The sequence below is a fragment of the Desmodus rotundus genome, chromosome 9 (assembly GCF_022682495.2).
Source record: "Desmodus rotundus isolate HL8 chromosome 9, HLdesRot8A.1, whole genome shotgun sequence".
NCBI lineage: Eukaryota > Metazoa > Chordata > Mammalia > Chiroptera > Phyllostomidae > Desmodus > Desmodus rotundus.
In genome coordinates, this window is record NC_071395.1 from 48,555,228 (window position 1) to 48,579,098 (window position 23,871).

Genomic DNA, 23,871 nt, shown 5'->3' on the forward strand with positions numbered 1-23,871 from the left:
GGATTCCAGCAGCTCGAAAAGGGGTTCTCTGTCTCCACCCAGGAGGCTCCTGGGCCATCTCTGAGGCGGGACCTCAGGAGGAGCAGGTTGGATATGGGAGGGGCGGATTCTGGGCACACGGAGTCTTGGGGGCTCTCCCTGGGAGTCTGGGGGCTCTCTTTGGAATTCCTGTGTCTCAGTTTCCTTTGAAAATATGGAATCCCTAGCAGGGCCCAGGCTACTCTCAGAGTCCACCTGGGTTGGGGTGCGGGAGGAGGAGGGGTATGGGGGACAAGGTTGGGGTGAATTTCAATATCTTACCAACCTGAGTGACTGCACGTTGCAACCAGGTGTTGGGGTCCACAGGTGGCTCAGGAAAAGTGCTTGGCCCATCGGAATCTTCAGTGAGTCTTACTCTCCCTGGAGCTGCCCTGGGGATCTCCTCGGATGAATCCCAAGCCCTGCGGTCCAGGATGAGGTGTCCGAGGTCCTTGCCACAGGTGGGCCTGGCTCTGGTCCTCTGCACCTTCACTCTCCTCTTCCTCCTCCTCAGTCTGCACCTGTCACCACCCCAGTGCGGCCCCTGCCAGGAACTGAAAGAGCCGCTGGACACCCCTGCCGCTCTGATCTGGCTCCCTGAGCCAACCCTCCCCGCTCCTGCGCCCTGCAGGGCCAACACGTCCCTGGCCCAGCTGCCAGAGTTCTTAGAGCAGCCGCAGCACGTGCGCGACTTCCTGCTGCACAAACACTGCCGGGACTTCCCGCTGCTGCAGGATGCGCCGCTGAGCAAGTGCGGGCAGCCGGTCTTCCTGCTGCTGGTCATCAAGTCGTCGCCGAGCAATTACGAGCGCCGGGAGGTGGTGCGGCGCACGTGGGGTCAGGAGCGGGCTGTGCCGGGCGGCTGACTGCGCCGTCTCTTTCTGGTGGGCACATCCCAAGAACCGCACGAGGCTCGCAAAGTCAACCAGCTGCTGGCGATGGAGGCGAGGGCTCATGGCGACATCCTGCAGTGGGACTTCCACGACACCTTCTTCAACCTCACACTCAAGCAGGTGGGCTGGCAGAAAGAAAGTCACCTTATCGGGGCCACCTGAGCTTCCTGACCAGATTGCCACCATCTCCTCTGAGGGGCCCAAGGGAACGAGCAGACTCTGCACCCCACCCCCTCTACAGCCCTCAGGGCATCTGAGGGCCTTATCTCCAGGGGAGGCGGGGAGAAAGCACAGGCTGGCCAGAGGTTCAAGCCTGGCTGCAGGGTCCTGATAACCTCGGTTGAAATTTAGGCTGTGTTGCCCTTGATGATGTTCGCCTCTCTGTGCCTCAGTTTCCTCAACAGGGAAGTCAGTTATTAATTGGACTCACCCACCTCTGAGGGCCGCTGTAAGGATTGCATGAGATAATATTTAGAAGTCACCTGGACCAGTGCCAGACACTCAAAGAACATTGGCAATGGGGTGCAGGGATACGGGGTACTGGACGGAACACATCCTGTTTTTATCTGGTCAGTCCCCCCATGAGGCCCCCTCTGTACAGTGGGTACTCCATAATAACGTTTTTGGTGGACAAGAACCCATAAGAGGTAGAGAGAATCCACATGTAGAGGAGGCAATGGAGGCTCCAAAGACCCACCCAGGTTGGGTGGGGGGCGGAGCAATCTGCATAGACACCCAGTGCAGATTCCTGCTCCTAGTAGGCACAGACAGCTCTGGGTTCAAGACATCAAGGGGCAGCAAAGGTTATTATGGAGGAAACTGAAACCAAAGTGAGCAGAGGGCCAGGACCCCTCCACATGCTGCCTTCTTAACACGAAACATCAAAGCACATGATAAATGACAACAGGACACACGTGAATCTAGCCTGTATGAGGCACTGAGCCCACAGTGGTGCTGGGAACACGGCACGGGTAGGAGACACAGCCCCACCCAGGGGCCCAGAGTCTGGTGGCGGGGGGGGGGTGTCCAGTGATGACCACACAAGCAATTCTATGACAGCAGCACTGGGCCGGGCACAGTGGGAAGTAAACGCGAATGTGCGAGTCTTCTTGGCGCTGCACAGAATATCGTCCTCACAGACCCCAGTGCTCCTGCAGGCGGGTCCTGCGATGAGGCCTGAAAGGAAACTTGGAAACTGAGGCACAGAGAGGAGCAGGTTTTTGCTGAGGTCACTCCACAGGGTGGGACCTTGACCCCAGGCTGGGTTGACATCGGGGACACATCCTCAGCTGTGCTCAATGGGCTGGGGCGGTCAACAGGGACCTGAGGCTGACGGTCCCAGCCTTGAGCCTGTGTGCCCTGTCTACCCGCCCGCAGGTGCTCTTCCTGCAGTGGCAGGAGGCTCGGTGCAGCAATGCCAGCTTCGTGCTCAACGGGGACGATGATGTCTTTGCACACACAGACAACATGGTCTCCTACCTGCTGGACCACAACCCTGACCACCACCTCTTTGTGGGGCAACTGATCCAGAACGTGGGCCCCATCCGGGCCCCCCAGAGCAAGTACTATGTGCCAAAGATAGTGAGACAGGAGGAGCACTACCCACCCTACTGTGGAGGTGGTGGCTTCCTGCTGTCCCGCTTCACAGCAGCTGCTGTGGGCCGGGCTGCCCGCACCCTAGACCTCCTCCCCATTGATGACGTCTTCCTGGGCATGTGCCTGCAGCAGGAGGGCCTGAAGCCCTCCTCACACAGCGGTATCCGCACCGTTGGTGTTAGGTCTCCCTCCGCACGTTTGTCCTCCTTCAACCCCTGCTTCTACCGGGAGCTGCTGCTGGTGCACCGCTTCTTGCCCTATGAGATGCTGCTCATGTGGAATGCACTGAGCCAGGCCAACCTCACCTGTGGCAAGCAGATGCGGATCTATGGAGGTGATGCAGGGGCCCCTAGCCTCTAGGATCCTGTCTCCACCACCATAGGAAGGGGTTACATCTTCCTCCCAGAAAGCTGAGAGGTTTGTCCTCTGAGGGCATGGCAGAGTGCCACGGAATGTTTGATAGTGAATACGAATACTTTCGTGGCAAACTCCACCCAGCCTTCAAAACTCACCCAGTACTGCTCATGCCATATTCATCATTTTCCCTTGACTCTCGGCTGGAGGGACCATCTCTTTCCATGGAAGCTACTGGCAGAAGCACTTCAGCCAGGGTTCCAGCAGCTGCTGCTCCTTCCAGCCCCTTTGAGTCAAAGTCCCATATCCCTGCTCCAACCTTGATTACGGACTGGACCTTAAACAGCGGCCAGCCTCTCCTTGGTAGTGAACCTGCAGTGGTTTAATCATGGGTGGGTTTCTGGGAATTCTAGGGTTCCTAGGGTTCAAGGCCAACTGGGAATTCCTAGGTATGCATGCAACTGAAGCAAGAAGCACTTTTCAGCCAGGGGAGAGGGTTTGGTGACTGCCCCTCCCTGGGCCTTTGACCCCTCAGATGGTAGGAATGGCATGAGAGGCCATGGTGGGACCGCCCCCTCTGTGCCTGTGCTATCGGGTGCTCTAGCGGCAGACACGTTGGGCAGAGGAGGGAGGCAGCTATCTTTCTCAGGCTATAGTGACTCAGGGTCTGGGCCCCCTGGCAGGACCAAGCCCCCACACCTGTGCTCGGGGAACTCAGGGAACAGTATTGGGACCAAGGTGCCTTCACAGGGCTCGAGGCCAGTGCATACGCTCACCCCAGTGCCCAGACAAGGAGGTGGCTCAGGTCCTTGAGTGGCCCTGAGCTCTTGTGACTCAGGACCTGACACCCACCCCAGCGTGTCTTTCTGACTTGGGAGATCCAAGCAGACCTGCAAACCCCATCCCTGCTGGCCTTAGACAGGTGTCTGGGACTTGGACCTCACAGTCACTGGGGCGGTGGCAGGGGCACCTAAGGCAGCAGAGTGCGGGCTGCAGAGTGGGGGCTGCAGAGTGGCTCTTCAGGGAATAAAAGGTTTTGCGAAGACCTGGAGGTTGTTTTGGTTGATTGTTTGTCTTTCAAGTTATTCACAAGTTGTTACTCAGACCAATCTACATTCTTTTGTAAAAAGTCTCGTTTCCAGTAGAAAATATGCACCAACAGACAAAGTGGGCTGCAGGCGCCTTGAGAATGCTGACCGGCCCTCACCCTCTCCCTGCTCACACACCTGCCATGGCTCCCCATTGCCCTCAGTTTATGCCCCCAGGACTGGTTCTCACTGCAGCTTGACGACACGCTCAGGGAGGAGAGGCACAGCGTGAGCCTGCTCCTGTCTGCATGGATGCTGGGCCCTCCTCCGCCTCCTGCTTCTGGCAAGGCCCCTTCCCAGTCCCACCTAACTTCCTCTCCCCCGCCTGGCTCACCAACCCCGCTGGGACTGCAGCTCTGCTGTCCTCTCTGCCGCCTCTGCTCCCTTCTTTAAGTAGCATGCACCCCCTGTGTGCCGCATTCCCTGCCCTGTTCTTGTTCTCCCAGCCCCTTGGCAGGGGTTGGCAGATATGAACCCACCTCATAGGAAGGAGGTTATATTGTACAATCCCCATCTCAGGATGGAGGGAGGATGCAAGTGAGAAGCATGGTCAGAGTCAGCTCAGTAAATATCCACTGTGACCCATTCACGTATTCGTGTGTGTGTGTGCACCATCGAGTGGGCATTGAATGGTATTAAGGCCCTCCCAGGGCTCTTAAGAGATACTAGGATTTGAATCCTGCACTTGGCCATTCCCTGCCTGTCTGACCTTGGAAAGCAGCCATCCCCCTAGGCCTTGGTGTCCTCACTTTGTATTGTAATGACTCTTAAATTGTTGTCAAGCTCCTAGAAGTGTTGGTGGTCCATGGCTGCCAGGAGCCAAGCCAATGTGAGGGCTGACCCAGGCTTGTCCTTTTCTGTTGAGAAATCACAAAAAGCTGCTTTGAATTCTGCAGGAGTTTTATTTATTTACTATTGGGGAGACAGCAAGACAGGGTGTCACGAATGCAGAGAGGGTGATTCCTGGGGCTCCTCAGAGGTGAGGACATTTGTCCCTCAGTGTCTGGCATCTCTCTAAAACCAGGGATCCTCCAAGCCAGGGTGGAGGTACGTTTTTTTCCCACGTTGACCCTACAGAGGACAGGTGGTCAGGGGTAGGTAGAGAGCTCCCTGTCCCAGGAGGTAATCAACAATGTCCCCCCCCAGATATGGGATGTTATGGTGTTGTGGGGCTTCAGGAGTTCACCAGACCATACCTTCTGGGTCTCTGGCTCCCCAGAAGCCATGCCCCGGGAAGGCTCAGTGGGGACAGAGGGCCAGCAAGTCTTGCTGGGTGCAGCCACTGAGACAGCAGTGGTGGGCAGGGTTGGTGGCAGCTGCCCGGCGGTGGTGGTGATGGTGAGAGGCCTGGGGCAGGGGCTGTGGGTTGGGTAACAGCATCGAGTCCCTACCGGCCACCAGCCCATGGAGATGCCGTCCTTCCGGCCATTGCAGCAGCTCACCTGGTGACAGAATAGACCCCCCACTCTGTGTGCACACTCCTGCATGCTCACGTCCCACTAAGTGTCCCACCAAACACTCACCATGCACACACATAGTAAGCACTTATTAAGTGCCTATTGTACACTGACACAGATTTAATCACCCATCCACATATATGTACTCTTGACCCACACCCACACTCAAGGCCCCCGGAGCGCACACTCCCATGTGCTGTCCGTCACACGGACACCCAGACACTTAACAGCAGAAGACAGCAGAGGTGACATGTGACACATTCATGCCCACAGGCATGCAGACAGTGGGTACACACTGACACACGCATACCCCGGGGTGAGCACACACAGGTACATGCCCGCGAACCCCCTCTCAGTGCCCCCACCTGCCATCTGTGCCTCTGATCCATCACACAGACACACAAACACAGGACACACGTGTGGGACACGTGTGCACACAAAGCTGCTTCATGCCCTCTGAACCAGGGCTGGGACTAGGGTGAGGAGAGTGGGCACTGGCCTCCTGGAGTACAATTTAAGGGAGCCCCAAAACTCAATGATGCAATATTTTAAAAATCAAAATTATTGGGAAAATGCACGAAGATCAAAATACTGAAATGGTGAAGACGGTCTGTGCACTTGCGAGGCTCTGCTGGTTCCCTTCAGGCTTCACACAGTTCCCGCCCAGTGGGGACAGCATCCTCTACCGACTTGCACACACCGCGCAGCCGGCAGGGTCACCCTGGTCGGGGCATGAAAACCTGCCCGCCCATGGCCTCCACGCCCACCTGTGACCCGCGCACCTGCCCGACTTAGAGATCAGGAAACACAGTTCCCACCCCCCAGCCGCACTCACGGTTGCTGCCAGCCACCAGCCTCCCGGGTTCAGGGGACCAGTGTGGACCCCCGCACACTCGCACCAGCGTGCGAACGAAGTGGTGGCCACACAGCTTTTCTGGCGTCTCCGGGGCAGGCATGTGGCCCAGTGCCTGTATCAGGGCCAGGCCCAGCAGCACCAGGGCCCAGGGAAGCCGGCGGGGGTCCATGGTGGCGGGATGCACAAGAGCCCAGCCCACAACCCCTTTATAGGCGCCTGGCCTGCCCCAGCTGGGGACCTTGGAGGAAGGAGAAAGCATGGAGAGGGCCAGGGAGAGGGTCAAGGGCAGGGTCAGGGTGAGTGCAGTGTAAGCCTTGACACTGTTTTCTTTCCTTTCCTTCTTTTCTTTTTTCTTCCTTGTTTTTTTACCCTTTGTTTTGTTTTGTTTTTTGTAATGCTAGTGCCTGACTTAATTAACAACCATCTCAATGAGGGCAATCGCCAAAAACCACGTGCCTGCCCAGCTGCGCGGGGAAGTGCTGGCCGCCTTCACCCGAGACTCTTCTGTTTCCCAGATCTTGGTTGATTTTGATAACTGACCATTTGGGCCACTTTTTTTTTTTCTCTTTCATGCTTTCAGTTACCACTCTCATGTTTTAAATTCACAATAAAGGACGAGTCTGCTAAACCCTAGCCCCCTCCCTGCCATCCTCAGTACCAGTAACAGCGGAGCCTCAGACCTGCCTACGTTCTCTCTACCCGCCTCCTCACTCTGTGGCCCCGAGGATGTTATTTCCAGGTTCTACAAGTAATAAACCTTTACTTTTTTCAAAGTTCCCTGATGGTCACTGACGATGTCTTATAATAAGAAACTCAGGACCTGGTCCGGCCACAACGCCGGTGGTTGACAGGCTGAGACAAGAGCAAAACAGCGAGGGCCGCTCCCCCCATGCCAGCGCCTCGGGCGAACCTTCCTCAAATGGACCTCTGGCTCCGGAGTCTTTATTATTACTATAACCATTTTAAAGAAGTGAAATAGATAAACTGAGAAAGAATAATTTCATGAGGTGGGAGTGGTTGGGGTGGGCATTCAGCCAACTGTGACCAGGGATCCCCAGAACCTTGTTGCTATTATTGTGCACACAGGAAACCGAGGCTCGTGGAAGGGACCCCACACTTGCCCAAGGTGGCAGGAGGGTGGGCCCTGGGGCTGCGGGTGCTGGCTCTCCCACATCAGGGTCTCCTTGGCCTGGGCAGAGAATAAAGGTGGCTGCACTTGCTTAGCACCTACTGGGTGCCAGCCTGGTGCCCAGGAGGCCTTATGACCTTGTTTTACCAAGAAAGGAAACTAAGGCAGAGAGAGCCTGAGCTGAAAACCTGGTCTTGCTTAAGCTTAGAGTAGCCCTGCCACACCACCCCGCACTCTCGCTCTGCGCTTTTCACCAAAGCGAGCGACTTTTCCTGGGCCAGCCAGCCTAGAGATCTGTCTTCATCTCTCTCCCCAGCTCTCTCCCCCTCCCTCCCTATCTTTCTCTGTCACTCGCCCACATTTCCAGCAGTCCTGAGGAGCACACAGGGGACTAGCTTCGCCCTCAGGAGGTTGAACCCCTCCCCACATCCTAGCCCTCCCAAATGGGCCTTGCCCTCTGACCTACACAGAACAGCCCGTTCCCTCCACCCACTAAAAGCCTGCAATCAGCTCCCCAGGACAGAGCCGAGGCCACCAGCTGGGACTGGGAGGAGGGCTTCTCCCCTAGGAGCCCCAGCCAATGCCCCACCGTGCTCTCTCCTCCCGCAGCCTGTCCTGAGGCCCTAACCACATTCCTTCCCAGCTCACACCCCTCCCCAACCCCATCACCCAAGTCCAGCAACAAACCATCCCTTATACTGAATTACTTTATTCATTTAACAAACACTCCAGAGTCCCCTCTGTGCCTACCCAAGCCCAGCCCCCATGGAGCCTCCAGGTCGGAGGAGGAGCCGGAGCTGGACACAGTCACCACCCTAGCCCTCGGATCAGAAGGAAGTACAGGGCTTGCAGGCAGTGGCCGGAGCACACCAAGGAAGGCCTCCGGGAGGTGAGAGCTGAGGTTCTGAGATGAATAAGAGCTTTCCAGGGAGGCTAAGTGGTGGAAAGGCCTCGCAGGCAGGTGAGAGAGTATGGCAGGCTTAACCTGCACAAGCCTCCAGAAGCTGACTCTGCACAGCTGAAGGGCCAGCACTAAGGAACTGGTACCCAGAGAGGGGAAGCAACTTGCCCACTGTCACAGAACGAATAAGTGGCAGAACCATGGGCTCCAACCAAATCTGTCCTCTGAGCCTCCTCACTCTCACCATGCTGTTCCCTCTGCCACGATTGCCTTTCCATCCCTCAACTGCTGAAAAGCTCCTGTCAGGCTCCAGGGCCATCAATGTGTAAACCTCTGGTCAAGACAGAAAGGGTCCCAGTGTGGGTAACCCAAGCCCTGGGGTACAGTGAGGGTGGACTGGGATCCTAGCCTCTTCTGACCCCTGACACAGTACCAGTCACACTTGCTCCCCCAGAAAGTGAATTTCCAACCAAAGCAGCTGCTCTTGGCTTCTTCCAGTGAGAGCAGGATGGGGGAACAGAAGCCTGAGATCATATATTTAAAGCTACATAATGTCCCTGCTGGAAATGAGACAGGAAGACATCCTGAGAAGGATGGGAGACGAGAAAAGCTTAAATGAGGTCCCTCGCTTCTAAAAGCAGGGCTCAGCGGGCCGGTCAAGGCATCTATCTTGAATCTTTACAAGTTCCAAAGGCCACAAGGCTGCTGTTGCTCCACAAGCCAGGGATGTCCCCCAAATGCAATGTCATTTGACTCATGGGGGTCTCTGTGCAGCAGGAGGCCTAGAGAGGAGCAGCTTCCTGCCCCAACTCACACAGCCAGTCCATGGAGACCAGAATCCAGAGGTCCGTGTGCAGAAGATGTAAAAATAACAGTGAGTGGGGTTGTTCCTCCAGACAAGCAGGGAAGGTGTGCATCTCATGCCTCAGAATGCTACCCCCGGCTTCCACTCCACAGCGCATCCAGCTGGGGGCCCAGGGTGCTGAAGGATGGCCGGTCTTGTGGGCTAGGAGCCCAGCACAGCTTCATGAGCTCGTGAACCTAAGCGGGTGCGAGGAGACAGCAGAGTCACAAGGGAATGGTAGGAAGGACATGACTCTTGTTCACAGTTTTAAAATATACTCAGACTCCATCCTTCTCCTGCTCCGAAGCCTCGCATAGCTGTCCATGGGTCTTAGAACAAAATCTCACCCCCTCCTCTGCCTTCCTCCCTCCCTTACCTCCCCCCTTGCTCCACACAGCTAAATCATTATTTAAATGCACCAAGCTCATGCCTACTTTAGGACCTTTACAGTTGCTGTGTCCTCCATTGAGAAAGCCCTCTTGCCAACTCTCCCCATGGGTGGGCTCCTCCTCCAGATGCCACCCCCTCTAAGAGGCTCTCCCTGACCACCCCTCCCCCATCACTCCCCCCTGTTCATCTCTTTCCCACCAGAATGTTCATGTTAGCTTCTGCTGGTTACTGGGAAGACCCTACTGAGTCCCCAACACCAGCACCCAGTCGGCGCCCCATAAATGTTTGTGGCCAGACCAAATTAATTTATGAATGACCAACTGCACGGCAGAAACTTACACAAATGTTGTGATGAGGAGCCATGAGAGACCCTACCCTGGTACCGAGTGCCGACTGTGTGCTGAGCTCTGAGCTGAGCACGGGGTGGTGTTAACTCCTCTGATCTCCTACCCTCCAAGGCATTGTTATTTCCATTTTGGATACGGGTAAGCTTCAGCTCTGAAAATGTTCAGCCTCTCGCCCCAGCAGGAGCTCTCAACCAAGAGACAACATGGTGAAGTGACTCAGGCCAGCTGGCTTGCCCAAGACCTCAGGGTGGAAAACTGAGTCAGTCCCAACAAGGGCTCACCTCACCAGGGCAGGCTGGAGGTGCGGGCAGCCTCTGGCCCTCTGCCAGCAGGTCCAGGAGGCGGCAAAGAGCCGGGACATCTCGCTCACATCCCATCATCCGCAGGAACTCCTGGGGCCAAGGGGGAGCACCCACGGTGAGGAAGGAGCTTTCCATGATGGTGGGGAGGGGCCAGCCAGTGATTAGGAGGGTAAGCCATAGTGAAGGGGCTCATCCATGATCGGGGCAGGGGGTGGTCCTCTGTGATGGAGGGGACTGCCTGTGGGGAGGAGGTCAGCCACAGCAAAGCGGTGCAGGGAGGAGGGTGCTAGGGACGCAGGACATTGACTCACAGCAGAGGGGCTGCAGCTCTTGTCGCTGTAGGTGAACAGCTCATACAGAACGACCCCAAAACTCCAGACATCCGACTGGCGCGAGAAGATGTTGTCCGAGAGGGACTCCGGGGCGTACCTAGAGGGGACAGGGCGTCCTGAGGTGTGTGCGCCTGGCGCCTGGCAGAGGACAGAAAAGGCGCAGCCTTGGACTAGGGGAGCCGTCCAGGGCAGGTGAGACTATGAGAAGGTCAGGCTCCAGCTCTGGGGTCTGTTTCCCTGGCTGTGGGATGGAAATGATTCTGGTGACAGCCCGGGTGGGACTTGGGTGAAGGGAGTCAACTCTAGCTGTAGCTGTGGGGAAAGGAGGTATCGGTGTGGAGGGGGAGGGATGCAGCCGGTACACTGGGAAGGGCATGGCCTGGGTGGGGCCAGGGCCGCGGGAGGGGCGGGGCTAGGGCAGGACCTGGACAGAAAGGAGGAGAGGCCAGGTCAGAACAGTGGGAACAAGAGAGGGGCCAGGGTACTGGAGAGGAGAAGCAGGAGCTAGGGCAAGGTTCAGGGCACAGCTGCAGCTATGGGACGAGGCCAGTGCTGAGGGACAGATCTCGGTACACTGGGAGGAGGGGCGGGGCTGAGGCCGGGCCGGGTCCCCACCAGAAGATGGGGCTTTGGCCCGGCTCCCGGACAACGTAATAGTCTTTATCCAGTGGCAACAGCTTGGCAAGGCCAAAGTCAGCGATCTTGACGTGGGTCTCGCTCTCCACCAGGATGTTACGTGCTGCCAGGTCGCGGTGCACACAGCGGCGGGAGCCCAGGTACTCCATGCCCTGCGGACATGGGGTACCGACTCCAGGATGACTCAGCAAGGGGCCCTGAGCCTGACCTGGAATCCAACCGCAACCCCACCCCTGTCCCATCCGGTACTCCAGTCCGGACCTTAGCCCTAACTCAACCCCATTTCCAGCCTGACCTGGACCCCCCAAACATCAACCTTCAGCTTTCCCCAGGACTCCACACAGACTCCCATCCAAGGCTAGCCAGCTCGGCCCCACAGGTCCCGGAGCTTCTGCCCCTCACCTTGCAGATCTGCGAGGCGTAGAGGAGCAGGCGGCTGGCATCCAGGCGCGTGCGGTGCCGCTGCAGGAAGTCACGCAGGCAGCCGCTGGGCAGGTATTCCATGACGAGTCTCAGACTCTGGCGGCCTAGGAGGCAGGGGAGGATGGAGGAGTCACCATGGGGGGGGGCGGGATCTGTTTGCTCCCCTCATTCTTCCTCTGGTCCAGAGTGGGACCTGGACTCAGTATCGCTCTCTATAAGATGGGGAGGCAACAACACATCGCGGGTATCTCTTGAGTACTTTCTACCATATACACTGATTCACTGATACCATGTAATGACCCATTTTTCAGGTGGGTAAACCGAAACTCAGAGAGAAATCACCCGCCCAAGGTCGTCCCACTCCTAAGGGACAGAGCTGGAATTCGAATGGATAGACCTGGATAAAGAAGAGGGACTGTAGCACCTACAGGTGTTCTCCGACCACCCCAAAGGGGTGCTGTGGGAGGATGGCGATGTGGGGTTTGAAGAGCGCCCATTTGGGAGGGGTTGCACCTGGGCCATAGCTGACACCGCGATACTTGACGATGAAGTCACTGTGCAGGGCTTTGAGGATCTGGATCTCCCGCTGGAAGTCCCTCTGCTGGTCTGGCCCACTGTGCTGCAGCTGCTTCACAGCCACCAGGGCTCCTGTGTTGTCTCCCAAGGGGTCATAGCGGCACAGTTCCACGCTGCCAAAGTTGCCCTGAGGGACAGTGGGGCTGGTGTCCATGTGGCTGGGTGCCACCCTGCCCAACCCAGCCCAGCCCAGCCCAGCCCAGCCCAGCCCACCTCACCTTGCCCAGCTGTGAAATGTACTTAAGGTGTCTCTCCTCAAAGATGGTAGGGTCCTGGCAGGCATAGAGCTGAGCGCCATTCCACAGCCCATCGCGGGGCGCCAGGGCACCAGGTGTGGGGTCCGAGAGGAGTTCGTAATCTGGGGGCCACAGGCAGTGAGTGTACAGTGCATTGGGCCTTAAGCTGATTTGCTATGTGACCTCGATCTGCATGCTTACCCTTTCTGTGCATTATGGCAGGGCCACTGCGAGCCAAAAGGTACTTTGTGGGGCTGAAAAGTGCCTTAGGCAGTGCGCACCCTGTGCAACTTTGCTATGGAGACCAAAGGGCCTTCCCAGACCCCACTGCTGTGAGCTGTGGTCACATGATGGCGCTCAGGCTGATGGAGGAGATATGCTGAGTGCCCCTTCAGGCCTGGTCCACCCTCCCCACTCTTTCTCTTGTCTACAGAGGATCCAACAGAGTGGAACCACAAAGGGAGAGGTGCCTGTTGACCTGTTCACCTTCATTAACTGAGAACACCATCATGTACAACCCTGAGCTTAGGGGCCTTTTTGTTACAGCAGCTGTCAAGGCCATGCTGACTGTTACAGTCGTCAGCACTCCAATTGTGTCAGGCACACGGGCTGGGCTCTGCTCCCACTGGGCCCAATACCACATGCAGGTCCTAACCACCCTGCCTGGCCCAGGGAGCACCTGACGTAATGAGGTTGTTCAGGTCCCGGATGACAGCACGGAAGGAGGGCCTGTGGCTTGGCTCATAGGTCATGCACTGTTGGATCAGCAGGGCCAGCTCCATCCACTTGGGGGCAGGAAGTTGCTGCCGCTCCTCATAAAACTGGAGCTTCTAAGGGTGGGAGGAGGAGCTGGTCACCCCTGGTGCATCCTCAGAGGCCTTCCCAGACCCACCCATGCTCCCCAAGTTGAACTTTAGTTTACCCCTCTGTCAAAGGGGGACTCTGACCTTGGCAGGGTCCATGGTACTGATTGGCATTGTGACACCGCTGAACACCTCCCAGACTGTGGCACCGAAGCCCCACTTGTCAGCTTCCAAGCCAAGTATCCGGGCCTCCTGGAGACATTCAGGGGCCACCCAGGGGATCCTGTCAGTGAGCACTGGTGGAGGGTGGGGGTGAGGATGGCATCAGGGATCACTTTCTTGCCCCACAAGGCCCCTCCATCCTCCAGCCCTCTGCACTCACTCTCAAGGCTTAGCACAGTAGGACTGACACCAGGGTCACTCAGCTTGATGAAGGGTAGGCTCCCGTCAGACCCCTCCCGGGCCAAGAGCACCTTACGGGCTGAGACATTGCCATGGGTGAGGCCTTTGTCCTCCTAAGTGGGCCGGAGATAAGGAAATGCCAGGGAGGGTTTGATGAGAGAACATGCTGGCTGGTAAACTCCTACACATCCTTCAAAGCCCACCTGGTACTGCTCAGACCACACTCCAGAATCTTCCCTAGATTACTGGTAGCCTCTCTGGCCTCTTCTAGTCCACCCTCTATGACCTGGCTATGTCTTTCTCCTTCTCGAATACTGTTCTCCCACCCTGAGGCTCCCCATTGCCTTCAAGATAAAGTCAGAAACCCTCAGCCTGGCATTCAAGGCCTTTTTTAAATCCAGCCCTTGTTCATTCTTCCCATGAGCTCTCTTCCATTTCCCCACCCTGGTCTCCTGCCAGCTGAACTGGCCGATGTGCCTCAGACATGGAACATTTCCATGGTAGGCCTTTGCCTGGGCCGTTCTCTCAGCCTGATGTGCCCTGCTTCCTTCTTCCTCCTGGTGAACTCCTACTCCACCTGCAAGGCCCCAGCTCTTTGGGAAGCCTTCCTTCTGCCCAGTCTCATTGCTCACTACTCCCCAAGATCCACAGACAACTAGCTCTTCCCTTCTTCTGCTCTTATATCTCTGGTCCTGTACATATGCTGTTCCCTCCGTCTGAAATGCCCTCCTTTGCCAAACTGCTACCCCTACTACAGAGCCCACCCTCAACTCCCCCTCCTCTGTCTGAATGGAAGTTGAAGCAGACAGAGGAGCACTCACCAGATAGTTGAGGGCATAGGCCAGCTGTTTGATCACCTGCAGCTTCCAGCTGGCCGGCACCAGATGGCCAGACTTCCGTAGGTATGTGTCCAGTGCTCCCAGGTGTACAAATTCCTGCACCATGATGCCTGGGGGCAGCACAGGGAAGGGCAGGGCCGGGAGGCCAGACTGCATTGTGTGCAAGAGAATCTGCCCCCACTCCACCCTCATGAGTAACTCTGCTCTGACTGTTCCCATCCCTGCCCCTCCTCTTCCTTACCCTATTCACCTCCCCACCTCCCATCTCAGAACCGTCTGCCTGAAACACCTGGAAGGTTCTGAGCTCTCTTTGTATCTCCCTTCCAGCTCTTTGTATATTTCATGTTGTCTGCCTAGAACACCCCCCTTCCTTTTCTTCCCTGATTCCTACTTATCCTCACCTTCTGGGAACCATGGCCTAACCTCCAAGCTGTCAGTAGCCTTGACCACTACTGGTGCCCTGCACTGTCCCCATCACACATGATCATATATCAATCGCCTGCCATCCTGTCACACTCTCTGCTTTGCCCGCAACGCCTGACAATACTGGGCTGAACGAAATGCATGGAACGGAGGCTTGAGAGGCAGTGCGCCCCTTACAAAGTTGCAGAGAGGGTACACAGTGAAGGGACATCGGAACCCAGGTCTCGCTTGAGGTGGCTCTGGGGGCTAGGTATTGGCAGGAGCCTGGAGCTGCGGCCCAAGGAGTGACAACTGAGGGGCGTGTGTATGGGGTGCCTGCCCCTGTGTTTGTACTTCTAATGCTGCCCTGGACAGACTCAGTGAGGCAGAGCAGGGGTAGGGCATGGGGGTCTCTTACTGTCTCCGGCCATGCACACGCCATGAAGCAACACAAGATGCTGGTATGACACTTGGCTCATCAAGCTCGCCGCTTCCAGGAATGACTAGGGAGGCCAGGAGGGAGAGAAGATGCATGGGTTCCTCCCACTCCAGGGTCCAACCAGAGACCCCAAACTTGCTTCTCATAAACCTGCCTCAGGAGGAGGCCTGACCCCAACGTCCTCTGGCCCTGGAGCCCACCGTGAGTGCACACAGCCCTCTGTATCATAATTTTCTGATGGCGGCTGGAAGTGGACACTGTAGTATACCTCGTCTTTCACAGGTAAGTGGGAGATTTGGGGGTTGAGAAAGGCTCAATCCTTCCCCTGTGTGGCCCAGCCCCTCTGCTGCCTCCATCTACATCATGCCCCTATCCTTTGTCTACTCATCTCTTGCCCACTGGCCTCCTCACTGTTCTGTACACGTGCCATGCTCAGTCCTGCCTCAGGACCCTTGCACTGGCTGTTCCCACAGTCTGGTGTACTCTCCATTTGCATCCACATTCCCCAACCCTTCTGTATTTCATTATTTGAGGATGTTGTGGCTACATTTCTGTATTTTTAAATGTCTCTGACCCCACGACACTGTGTCCAGCCAGCCCCGACCCCGCGGGACTGGCCCGCGTCTGCTCACCTCTGTGCAGCTCTTATGCTTCGCATCTAACACTTTGAGCAGCACCTCTGTCTTTCGAGGCTCCCCGTCCACGGGCTCGTGGCGACAGCCCCGGTAAATCTTGGTGAAGGATCCATGACCCAGGTTCTCATGCTGGGGGGTGAGGGGGCAACAGGAGAGGCCAGTAAGGGGGCTCCTGTGGGATTCTGACCCCCTGCTGGCCTGAGCAATACACAGGCACTGGCCCCATTTTATAGATGATGCAACAGAAGCACAGAGATTACAGCACATGCCTGAGGCCACACAGCAGAGATGGATGCAGACCAGGTCTCTGGACTCCAACTAAGGTCCCTCCACCCCCATTCCCTGCGGCCCTTACCCACTCCAGGCTATCAACAGGGATCTTGTGAAATGTCATCTGACTCAGCTGGCATCCCGAGTGGGGCTGAACAGGGGACGATGTGGGTGGACTGCAACCCCTCCGGACCACGATCAGATTGGACTTTTCTATGACGAGGGGGTGTAGAGAGAAAACCAGAGGTCAGAGGTGAAAGGCCCTCAAAGGTTTGCTCACTCCCTGTCTTAATTTGGCACCTCCCCTGGAACCCAACCCTGAGATAAAGACTCTAGGATATGTGGTTTACTTGAAAGGAGACTGCAGTTAGCGCCAGGGTCGGGGGTGGGGGAGTGAGACAGAGCTGGAAGGACCCTGCGTGGGCCCCGGATGAGCACCCTGCAGTATGGGCAACCAGGCCTCAGTGCTACTAGGGATTCCGGGAGACCCAGAACCCACTCCTCAGAGCTGTTCCATCCCAGGGGTTTGTCTGAGAGTGAAATTCACCCAGAGGGAAAGGCAAAAGATGAGGAGAGACTGAGTGCTAGTGGCACCCCCACATTCGAATTCTGGGTTCAGTATTGTAACCCACAAGCCAGTAAGTTGACATTTCTTCCCTAAAACCCTTTGACCCGCATTTTCTGCCTCTTGCCACTTAAGTGGTGTGACAAAGAGAATGGCAGGGCCCCAGACCAACTGCTCAGCTCAGGAGAGAAGGTGGGCTCACCTTTGGGTCTAGGGGTGCAACAGAAGGTGAGGTTCAGTGCAACCCCATCTACATGCAGCCCACCATCCAGGCAGGCTGCCAGGAGCTCTCGAAGACTGCTGTGGGGCCGGCCAAGGCCAGCCAGAGAGAAGGTTCCTGTGGGGTCGCACCGGATGAGGCAGCCCTTGTAATCGGGGCCCAGGGGCGTCTGCAAGGAGGAGAGGTCCCTGAGTGGGACCAGGCAGCACCCTCCCTCCGCCTCGCTCCCTTGTCCTTGAGCACCACAGGCTCATTCTGATCTCCAAGCCTTTGCATATGCTGTTTCCCTCCACTGGGGATGTCTTTTCCCTTCCCTTCTTCAGGAAGCAAATGCTCACACATTTTTCACGTCTCAGCTTAAATCTCACCTCTTCTAGGAAGCCCTCCCCGCCCTCCTGGCTCCTAGCCGTGGACCGACCTGGACACAAACAGTGAGGAGGAAGCTGTTGAAATCCTGGGGGCTGCGACGGAGAACATAGGAACCGGGAAGGGAGCCCTCAGTCTTGAGCTTGTTGATGGCAAAATCCAGGCTTGGGGAAAGGTGGGAGAGAACAGAGCTTCCAAGTCAGAGAGATGGAGGCAGAGAAACCAAGCCAGGCCTGAGTTCTAATTCTAGTCTCTGAAGCCTGGGACCCTCACTTGGTAACATGTCCCCCCTCCCCGATATAAAAACTGGGTCAAAAGATGGGTTTCTGCCTAGGAGATTAAACAAGAAGAAATGGCCCTGGAACCCCAGGAGTCACAGGGAGGGAAGAGGCTGCCCTAGGCAGCAGAAGGGAAACCCCAGACTCTTTGAGCGCTGACTATGCACTAGCCGCTGTTCGAGCCCTTGTCCAGGGCTCCTAGGAAGCGAAGACTTTGAGGCACCAAGAAGAGGAGTGACCAGGATTTGGGCCTGGGTGTTTCTGGCTGCTGAAGGCGAACTGGGAGGCCGGTCCTTACGTGATGGGGCCGTGGCACTGCTGCGCCACCTCCTCCAGGAGCCGCGGAGGTGCCACCTCCTTGCAGAAGTAGTGCCGCGAGTCCGTGGTCAGCCGGAAGTAGCCGTCGACCAGCGCCACGAAGGACAACGCGCCTGGCAGCCCCGGGAACTCAGCCTCCTGCGAGGGGCCACGTTAGCTCCCGTTGCGGTCCCTGCCCCCGGGGAGGCCGGGAGAGGAGGGGTCCAACACCCACCAGGATCTGGTTGTCTGTCCTGGTGATAGTGACAAGACGGTGTTCCCCGGCCGGGCCAACGCGCGGCGCCTGCTTAATGCTGATGTCCACGATTTCTGGAAAGTCGCAGAAAGGCTGGAAGACCTGCGATGGAGGAGGAGAGCAGAGGGTAGCGGTCCGCTTCCTAGGAGCCCCCAAACCCTCTTAGAAGCCTGGATCCCACCAACCCAAGAAAATGAGCCCCGCCCCTTTCAGCCAGGCCCCGCCCATTCTTTCCCACCTTGCCCCTACCAAGCCCCACCCCTCTCAAACCCTTCCCTGCCCACCCCCCAATTTTTCCCACCCCACCCCTGCCAAAACCCTCATTCTCCCAGCCAGTGACCTCCCTGATCCCCTCCCTCATTTACCTCCACTCATCTCCCCCGCCTCTCAGTTCAGTCGGAAGCCCCGCCCCTCCTCTTAATCCTGCCTCCTCCCTATATTATCGGTTAGCCCTGCCCCTAGCTCCGCCCATCCAACCAGTCCCCACCCACTTTCCTTTCCGCCCTCACTCACAGTCCCCTGTCCTTCAGCCCCACCCCAAGAGCCCCGCCCACTTTCCTGACCCTCCCTCCTTGGCCCCGCCTCCACGGTTGGCCCCACCCAGCATCAGCAGGCACCTCCTCCTGTGTTCCTGGACTCCAGGCAATGCCGCTACCACCAGACACACGGAGCAGCCCCGACGCGTCCTGACCACCAGCAACCCCGGGGAGGCCCACGACGAAGGTCTCGGTGGCCCTGGAGGGGTCCAGGCGCTCCAGGTCCATGATGTACTTGACCATGAGTGAGTGCCTGTCAACCTGACAGGCGGCCACACGGCACAGCGCCTGGCGCACCCTCCTCCGGATGCGCCTCCGTGTTACAAAGCTCAGGCCCTGGATCAGGTCGCGCAGGCCGGGAGGTAGGCAAGTCTTGTAGCTGCGAGTGGAGGGAGTGGATTCTTTTTTCTTTTTTTTTTTAATTTTTATTGTTATTCAATTACAGTTGTATGCCTTTTCTCCCCATCCCTCCACCCCGGGAGTGGATTCTCAATGTGGGAAGGAGTCACCCCGCTGGGACTGACAGAGACACACATCAACCCAAGCTGTAGTTGAGGGGCTGTAGTGTGGCCTCCCTGAAGGGCATGAAGTACACATGGAGACACCATCAGTGACATGCATGGGGTCAGGGCCTCAGTGTGGGGAGGGCTATTGGGGCCCACAGGACAGACAGGGACATGGGCAGGCTGTTTAGGGGCGGAAGCCAGGGCCATGGAGCCTCAGTGGGGTGTGGACCTGGGTTGAGAGGCCTGGATCACATGGACACAATGCAGGCTTGTAAGTAGGGAGTCATATGGGGTTCCTGGGCTCTGGGATGCCCAGTGGAGCCATGTTTGCTCATTCCCAGATTGCAGCTGGGTGCCACAGCCTCCAGGCCCTCACCTGATGGTCTTCAGCAGCTCCTCTGGTCTCTGGGCCTGCTCACAGGCCATCCGGGCCAGGTCCAGCACAGCCAGGCTGAGACATTCGCCCTGCTCCTTGAGGCTAAGGCCCACGGGGAGACGGCCGTTCACCAAGTCGTTGCGGTGCTGGGGGCCAGTCATAGCCCAACGGTGAGCCCTGAAGTTGCCCTGCAGACCCCCACCCTGGGCTGACCCCCATCCCTGGGTTGCCACAGGGAGGGTCAGCCAAGGCCCCCCCTGAGGTTGCTCTGTGGACCACGAGCCCTGGGCCAAGCCTACACAGACCCCCTACCTGGGCGAACAGGTGCTCCAGGACTGTCAGGTCAAGGATGGCACTGGCCAAGTCCTTTCGAAGCCCGAATCGGTGACACTTCTCTAGCCCAAACCAGTTGGGGAAGTAAAAGCTGTGTAGGGGAGGGTAGAACCTTGGAGTGGGGGGTACAAGGGGGTAGAGGACTGTGCCAAGACCTCACAGAGCCCAGGGTGTGCCAATGAATTGTTGTGTGACCAGGCAAGCCACCTACCCTCTCTGGCCTCAGTTTCCTTATCTGTGAAATGGGCAGTGATCACACCCTCCCTGGGGCACCCACTGGCAGGTACAGGGAGGTAATACATTGTAGGATCTCTGTTTTAAATTCCCATTTCCTAAGCCCTCAGCAAAAGACATCCCATTCTGGTATCCTCTAACCCACACCTGAGGGGGGTAGGGGGAAGTGCTTCCTACCGGAGCCTGTAGACGAGGACCTGGGTGCCCACATCCTCCACGGAGAAGGTGTGGCTCGGGGGAAACCAGCAGGACAGGTCCTCCACAGCCAGAGCAAAGAGGGAGTGGTACACGGGCAGGATGCCTGAGGGGACGCCCCCTGGTCAGCTCCTTCCTGCTCTCTCTGTCAGTCCTCTGCAGCCCCCACCCATGGCCACAGGGCTCTTTGTCACCTTTAGCTAGGACACTGTGTCCCACCCCTGCTCACCATCTTCTCAGGGCTCCCTACCCCTCTCCCCAGAGCACCTCTTTCCACTGTACACTTTACCTGGAGGGATGATCAGCTGCTTTCCCTCCTGTGCTATCACACCTCTGAGTCTTTGCACATGCCATCCCCTCTGCACTCTCCTCCCTACCAAACTCCTACTCATCCCTTAAAGCTCCAGGTCCGAGGCTGATGAGAGTTGGCAGCTATCTAGCTCCCAATCAGGGTCCCTACCCTACCCATCCCTCTGACCCAGCATTTTAAGGACCCACTCACCACTGGCCTTAGCAGCCTGAACACACAGTTCTTCAGCCGAGTGGTCCCCAAAGGAGAAGGAGAGGCGCTGAGGGGGGCCAGGGCCCCGAGGGGGAAGCAGCACGTGCAAGGCACCAGCCTCTGAAGATGAGAGGCTGCAAGATCGCTGAGGGATCAGGGGCGTCTCCTCACTCGGAGGCGCCATGAGTGCAGTCGGCCTGGACAGAGAGACAGCTCCTCAGTTCTGGCCAGAGGGCAAGACTACAAAGCTCTTGGGTCCGGATGGGGCGGGGTTGGGGAGGAACAAAGATACTGCTCGGTGAGGTAGGCATTCAGCTGGAGAAAGAGACGGACAGAGATACACAGAGAGAAAGGGAAAGAGATGGAGACAGAGGGAAAGAGGGTTCTGAGCATGCAAGGTGGTTGAGGAGCCATACGTTCTCAGGTGAGAGCTGTGCTGAGGGCTGGAGGATACTCTGCACCCACATTCGTGTGAATTCATACCAAACACTCTTGTTGGTGCCCAAGGCAGATATGTCCGGTCAATCTGCAGCCTCTACACTTATCTCCAGCTCAGCCCCAGGCAGACAGGAGCAATCAATCACAGATGTACAGACTTGCCAAACAGTAAGCAGATGGTTACTAGCTTTTGGCTTTTGCATGTAGGGTTTAACAACAGGAGTAAGTGTGACAGTCACTCCCTCTGGGGGCGTGGTGGGGGTGGTGGTGGAAGAGGGTACTCAAGCACTTGGGGCTAGAAGCTTCTGCATCTGATGTGATTCGTGCCCTGGGGACAGACCCAGTATGCTGACTGCCAACAGGGATATCTGTCCCCCCTTCTCCCCCACCATCTCTGTCTCCATCACTGAGCCCCCAGAGCATCTCAGGCCCCCAGAACAGGAAGCCCAGGAGGAAAACGCCCTCTTTATTCACAGCGTTTGACACATGCCAACTTCCAGTTCTCTCAAGGTGACCCCTGGGGAACCCCAGAGCTCAGGGCCCCTAGCTGGGCAGAGCGAGGGGTTGGCCTCTGAACCCAGTGAGGAAAAGCAGGGGAGGAGGACAAGATCCACTTACACTGACCTGAATTAAGAAGATACATAGAGAATGTTGGGTAAAAAACTATGTTGCAAAATAATAGTAGGGAATATGGGTGGGAGAGGAAAGCATTAATGCATTTTTAAAAGGTTTTATTTATTTGCTTCCAGAGACAGAAGAGAGCAAGAAAGAGAGGGAGCCTGGCACTCAATTCCTTTAGCTACACCAGCCAGGACCATTAATGCATTTTTAACACACCCAGAATATAAGCCTGGGGCTGAGGTAGATGAAGAACCCGAGCTCTGGGTTCAAATCCCAGCCCCACCACATCCTGGCCATCTGAGCCTAGCAGGGCCCCCACCACTGGGGCTCAACTCCTTCAGTTGTGAAATGGCCTGACTCCCTGCCCGCCTCAGTGAGGTGGGCCTCTGAGCCCACCCGATGTGTCAGGGCATTTAATCCACAGTAACTGACCCAATTCCTGGCGATATGCCCAGTGAGCATTCAACAAATGCCAGCTAAACGAGCCAGTAATATCCCCTGGCATGGTGGTTTAGTGGCTATTGTGAGGGAGGGTGGGGAAAGAACTTTCCCCTAGGGACACTTCCGAGTCACTAGCTCCCAGACCAATAATGGTAACATTCTCAGCCTCAGGGGCCCAGGGACCCCTGTCACTCCTCACAGAGGGGACCACTGACCTCTTTCTAACAGCCAACCTGATCTTGCCAGTCTTTGTGCTTTTATATAAACGGAATCAACACAGCACATCATCTGTTAAAATAAATCCTAAACAACAACAACATGATTGTTTAAATATTGAAAGTAAAAAAAGGGAAAGTCAGAGGTGAAAACCCAGAGTTTGGGGCCCAGAAAAATGCCCCTGTTTTAACACCAAAATTCCCACATCCTAGAGTGACTGGTTACTCTCTTCTCTGGCCTGGGGACAGGGAGGGTCTGGGCTGGGAACCGTTTCCCCAGGAGTCCTGAGCTCCCTGCAGGCAAGTGCACAGTGATTCGTCCAGGTCCCTAGAGCTGAGAAAGTGAGGCCTCCTTTTATATCAGAGTGGAGGCTCAGAGGCCAGAATGCTTTGCCAGGGGCCACTACAGCCAGCCAGCCAAGCTCACATCTGTCTGGCAGCTTTCCTCGGAGGCCTGGAAGGCAGACTTGCCTTCGCCATCACATTACCCTCCACCAGCTCTGACATTGCCAGACACAACCGTCCACCCACCCTGAGCCCAGCCAGAGCCATGTGGCGCCATCAGATCTTACCTGGCAGGTGGGGATCCTGGGCCAACACGGGAGGGCAGAGCCCAGTGGCAACGGAAGGAAAGTCCCCCTGGGCTCTTTCCTGTGTGGGCCCCTCTGCTTCCTGAGCAGCTGTCACTTACCGAAAGTCAGAGCCTTGTGGGGGAGATGGGGGCGGGGAGGTGAGAGGGCCCAGATGGGGAGGGGCAGAAAGTTCCGGAAGCCTGTACAGCATTGGCCCTCCTCAGACAGGCTGCTGGAGACTCGAGACCCAAGGGGTGACAGCACATAGGAGGATTCAGGTCACACAAGGGGCTCAGCAGGCTCCGGACCCACTCTCTGTGAGGCCCTAGCAACACCCTGGCTCCCCAGGCCTCAGTTTACCCCTCTGTGGCTTGTGTAGATGTAAGCTGGGCACCCAGAGTAATTAACTTTACACTCAGGGAAGGCAACTGGCCTGGATCTGCCCCAGAAGGAAGCCAGGAAGTTGTTCCAGACAAAGGTTGGGTTCTCCTTCTGGTATTTCTCCCAGGAGACCTTGGGAGGGGCAAAGGGCCCCGATTGTGTGCCTGGTGCCTTACACGCAGCCTTAGCAACAGTGCAAACCAGGCGACTGGGCCTGCCAGAGGGCACACCTCACCATCTGTCCGTCATGGAGAGCAAAGAAAACCAGCTGACAGGACAGGCACAGGCCAGGGCTTGGTGGGACTCGGCAGAGGCCAGGACCCACCCAGCTGGGGTCTGAGGTAGAGGGCTCCGCACACAAAAGGCCTGAG

General features: G+C 56.9%; 3 protein-coding genes across 7 annotated transcripts; 1 reads left to right on the top strand and 2 right to left on the bottom strand.

Moving 5' to 3' along the window:
- Positions 1-452: 452 nt before the first annotated feature.
- B3GNT3 (UDP-GlcNAc:betaGal beta-1,3-N-acetylglucosaminyltransferase 3) lies at positions 453-3,906 on the top strand. Its single transcript, XM_024561002.3, is given in 2 exon segments — positions 453-1,031; positions 2,289-3,906. Coding segments are annotated over 2 exon segments (1,158 nt in total). The 3' UTR covers positions 2,868-3,906.
- Positions 3,907-4,887: 981 nt separating this feature from the next.
- On the bottom strand, positions 4,888-7,003 carry INSL3 (insulin like 3). Its single transcript, XM_024560627.4, has 3 exons — positions 6,242-7,003; positions 5,146-5,391; positions 4,888-5,020 (listed from the first exon to the last, which is right to left on the bottom strand). Exons 1-2 carry the CDS (start codon positions 6,519-6,521, stop codon positions 5,189-5,191), a joined length of 483 nt encoding a protein of 160 aa, XP_024416395.2. The 5' UTR covers positions 6,522-7,003; the 3' UTR covers positions 4,888-5,020; positions 5,146-5,188.
- A 323-nt stretch (positions 7,004-7,326) lies between these two features.
- JAK3 (Janus kinase 3) lies at positions 7,327-23,276 on the bottom strand. 5 transcript variants are annotated; one of them, XM_071219220.1, is made up of 24 exons: positions 22,548-23,083; positions 20,833-21,029; positions 20,313-20,436; positions 19,881-19,992; positions 19,569-19,714; positions 18,768-19,065; positions 18,130-18,252; positions 17,896-18,053; positions 17,372-17,483; positions 16,936-17,122; positions 16,254-16,381; positions 15,896-16,027; positions 15,243-15,327; positions 14,405-14,532; positions 13,564-13,696; positions 13,326-13,477; positions 13,058-13,208; positions 12,361-12,500; positions 12,080-12,269; positions 11,546-11,670; positions 11,123-11,295; positions 10,487-10,604; positions 10,155-10,265; positions 7,327-9,333 (listed from the first exon to the last, which is right to left on the bottom strand). In XM_071219220.1, exons 2-24 carry the CDS (start codon positions 21,014-21,016, stop codon positions 9,226-9,228), a joined length of 3,318 nt encoding a protein of 1,105 aa, XP_071075321.1. In that variant the 5' UTR covers positions 21,017-21,029; positions 22,548-23,083; the 3' UTR covers positions 7,327-9,225. The 5 variants fall into 5 exon arrangements, with proteins under 5 accessions (XP_071075321.1, XP_045051739.1, XP_024416656.1 ...); XM_045195804.3 differs by lacking the exon at positions 22,548-23,083 and adding an exon at positions 21,249-22,269; XM_024560888.4 differs by lacking the exon at positions 22,548-23,083 and adding an exon at positions 23,120-23,276 and having other exon boundaries at positions 7,328-9,333.
- Positions 23,277-23,871: the final 595 nt, after the last annotated feature.